The sequence below is a fragment of the Antrostomus carolinensis genome, unplaced genomic scaffold (genome assembly GCF_000700745.2).
Source record: "Antrostomus carolinensis isolate BGI_N321 unplaced genomic scaffold, ASM70074v2 scaffold8867, whole genome shotgun sequence".
Taxonomy (NCBI): domain Eukaryota; kingdom Metazoa; phylum Chordata; class Aves; order Caprimulgiformes; family Caprimulgidae; genus Antrostomus; species Antrostomus carolinensis.
This window is the reverse complement of record NW_010327996.1, coordinates 2197-5864: the sequence shown is the minus strand read 5'-3', so window position 1 is coordinate 5864 and position 3668 is coordinate 2197. Positions and strand designations below refer to the sequence as shown.

Sequence of the window (3668 nt, the reverse complement as noted above, 5' to 3'; positions counted from 1 at the left end):
GCAGACTCTTTTGGTTTCAAGTTAAATCTGGATTACAATTTTCCACACCTCCTTGTGAGTGGCCTTCAACCATGCAAACAATAAACAAAGGAAAAAAAACTTTTCAGCGCTATTTGTTCTACCACTACCCGTGCTCCATCTATAGCTTTCTTAAAAATAAATACATTCATGTGCTGTGTCCTTAGAAGGCAATCGTCTCCCTTGGTTCTTTTGAAAAATCTGGAAGATAAGAAGATACCCAAGTTTTATTCATCCATTCTCAGTCTTCCCACTGAACACGGAAAGTTGGCTTTCTTTTCCTTGTCAAGACACAGCACAGCCCTCTTTCCATGCAGCAGGAGGGAAATACACTCACCCTCTATTTTAGCACCATTATTTTCAGGTTCTGTTTTGAGAACAGTAGTGGAGATGATTTTAAGATGCCATAAATCAACTTCAAATTATTATACAGTCATAGAACAAACTATTTACATTACTATAATCAAGGTACTATTTTAAATTTGGCCTCCAAAAATTGCTGGTAAGACTTTATAACCAAGATTTAAACAAAGCAAAAGAAATAGTCTGAGAATTGCAAAGCAACCTGCAGGCAGAGCAGATTGCCTAGTTAGTTTGTCAAATCTGATCCTTTTATGTTACAGTGCCGCCTCCTCAGACCACGAATGGCTGTACCTCAGCTTTGTCCAGTGTTGCAACAGATGGTGTTTCTGCATTTGAGATGTGACTGTACAACAGAAGTAAACTACTGCTCTTCCTTTTCCCAGAACTACTGTCAGCAGTCCCGTCTGCACCAGTGAGTACCCTCTCGATGGTGAATTCAGACCTGCCTGAGTAAGAGAGCTTATTTAGGTCGGTGAGTGTCTGCAACATGCAAGTCTAGTAATGAGGATCACAGTCTTCCACCAAGCTGTCCGTGATGTAGCTGGATTTGAGGACAGTCTCACAGTAGCTTTTTTCAACAAATGTGTTCACTGTCCAGGCAACCACCTGAATTCCTTTGGAAGACCAGTGCCTCACGTACTCCCTGCAAGGAACAGAGACACCGTCAGAGGAAGGCTGACACTACCATATTTAAGGCAGACAGTGCTGAGGAGTCTTAGTCTGACATCAGTAGAACATCAAGAACGATAGTGTGTCATCTTTTGCATGACTATAGTGTGTCATCTTTTGCAACGTCATCTTTTTGTGTTTTATTACTGTAAACGGGCAAAAGCAAGAGTTTTCTTCCCCTTTGAGATTAAATTAAGGATCTAACGTAATATAAAAATACAGATTCAAAAGATAGAAGATTTAAAATAATAAAATAGTGTGGAGTGAAGAAACTGTCTAAACAACCTTACAGAATACTAAATTGATTAGGAACATATTGATTAACACATACTATGTTAACTCCACCCTTATATACTAACGGAATAGTAACACCTCCTGATATATTAGCAAGCTGTAACACTTACTGAGAAACAAAATTTTTCTGTATGAGGAAAGCTGAAACCCCACACAGTCGCCACAAGAAACTGTGTAGGCTCCAGTCTAGAACAACATCCATCATCATATACAAGTAATGCTTCCAGGAGGAACTGAAACGGGGGGTCCCATCTCCCAAGTGGCTCAGTTGCCAAGGCCTGTATGTTAGCGCTGTTACAACATTTCTGTCAGCTTGTCTCATCTGGAAGATCAAGGAGAAAAGTCTGTAATTCATACAAAAGTCAAGCTGCATTAAAACTGGCAGAAGTTAGATACAAAGTGCTATCTTGCATTTGCAGATCTACCAGAATCCTTCTCCCATTCCCCTCCAGATCCTTTTGTGTCTCTTTCAGAAAGCTGTCTACAATATTTTACTGTTTTTTCTTTAAAACATACTGAATAAGCAACTGCTCTTATGTTAAAGAAATGGCATGACAGTCAGGCAATGGAATAAAATACAGAGTAAATGGACTTGGCAATGAGAATTAGGAAACAGTTTTAAGAATTGTAACATTTACATCAAAATAGGAGGTTTATTTAACAGGTACCTTGCACACAGATACCTGGCCAAAGCCAACTGTAAGAGCAACACAGTTTTTCCCTTCACAGCTTTCAGAATGGGGGAAATTGCTGTAGATTCATATAAGCATCCAATGAGCACAGAGTGATCCAATAGGATTATGCATTATGCTTCATTTGTTTTTAGAAGTCTTGGCAATTTTAACAACCCCAAGTAATCTGGAACTGGGAGTATCTTATTGAAATTCCCCCACAGAACTAAAAAAAAAAAATCCAACATAAACTTTAAGGAAACATCACCTTATAAACAACATCTGGAACGAAGGAACAGACTATGGTGCTGTTGTACAAACGCGGAAATTCCAGGTAGAGTTGTTTCAGAGCATCAACCGCCTGCCAGTTGGAGATACACACAGATGTTATATCTGTACATACACTCGTATTTACTTTATGCTGCAAAGTCACTTTAGAATAATCACCTTAATACTTTCCTCTTAGCAAGACTGAAATGAAAATGGGGGAGAAAAACAGCATCTTGTTTGTAGCATTAACAAAGAAATGACATTTTGCTTTTGCAACAGAAGTTCTTTTCATGATTCTGTTTGCAGCAATGAGTAGTGTTCTCAGTGTTTGAAATACTCTTAAATACACTGTGGATAAAATTCTCAAGTACTACCTAGGGTTTAGTTCAAGGAGAAAAAATAATTTATTTCCATATTTTGCTATGCTAAAAAATATTATCCCAATCTGCATAAAATGTTAATGATTGATCCTCTGTATCGGCCTTAAGTAATGCAAATTATAGACAAGCGGGATCCCCAGATGGAGGCTGACGATGAGGTGTCAGCTCCCCTCAGCACAGGCAGGGAATTCGCTTTGCTCTGTTTCGTGGTGGTGCTGTGAGCTGAACTCACGTCTCAAGCTGATTTTGAGTTGCAGCTTCCCAGGACAATGGAATGGGATGAGGGAACATGTCTTTGGTTTGACAGCCCAACTTTGGATGACAGAAATTGCAGACCCAGTCTCATTCATATTAGAGAAGGGAAGGTACCACACACACCAGTTTGAGACCACCAGAAAGGCGGGTTAGAAAACCCAGGAAAGGGTGGAGGGAGGTGTCTTAGTACCGTCAGCAGTACCTGATTTGCATGGCCTTTGACATCAAAGTAGATTATAAGATTGTGATGCATCGACTCCACAACAGCTTCTCTCAGAGTTGGTACCTTTTCACCTTGGAATTTGCTCCTGTAGAAATGGAGAACTCCTCACTAGAATGCAGTCAAGGTGCACATGGGAACATACACCCTCAACTTCACAGAGCTGTTTCCTAGCGATTCCTAAACACGTCTTGCTGACACACTATCAGAGGTGGGATGAAGCACCACTAGCAATGGCAGTGTGGCTCTCTCACCCAGTAAAAGGCTGCACACAGAGAGGGATGTGCACATCTCCTCCTCCCCCAGAATTCCTCTAGACAATTACATCCTTCCAAATTCAGGATCTAATCCGATGCTCACTGACGCTGTGTTCCTCACTGAAACACCAACCTCAGCTCTTCACCTCCTTCCTCAGCTACCACAAATAAGCATTCAGTCACACTGCGCTCCCGAGCCAGACACACAGATCCTGGCAGGATAACCAAGACAAACTGAGCACACAGAAGCAGCTTCACACATAAATAAATT

At 40.7% G+C, this 3668-nt stretch overlaps 1 protein-coding gene across 1 annotated transcript in view; it reads right to left on the bottom strand.

The window, feature by feature from the left end:
- Positions 1–802: 802 nt before the first annotated feature.
- Positions 803–3668, bottom strand: part of GDE1 (glycerophosphodiester phosphodiesterase 1) — a 3415-nt gene continuing 549 nt past the window's right edge. The window contains exons 2-5 of the mRNA XM_010172076.2: positions 3123–3228; positions 2284–2376; positions 1455–1666; positions 803–1024 (exon numbers count right to left, since the gene is read on the bottom strand). Of these exons, the coding sequence (XP_010170378.2) occupies positions 877–1024; positions 1455–1666; positions 2284–2376; positions 3123–3228 (559 nt within the window). The 3' untranslated portion in view covers positions 803–876. The remainder of the gene's footprint in view (positions 1025–1454; positions 1667–2283; positions 2377–3122; positions 3229–3668) is intronic.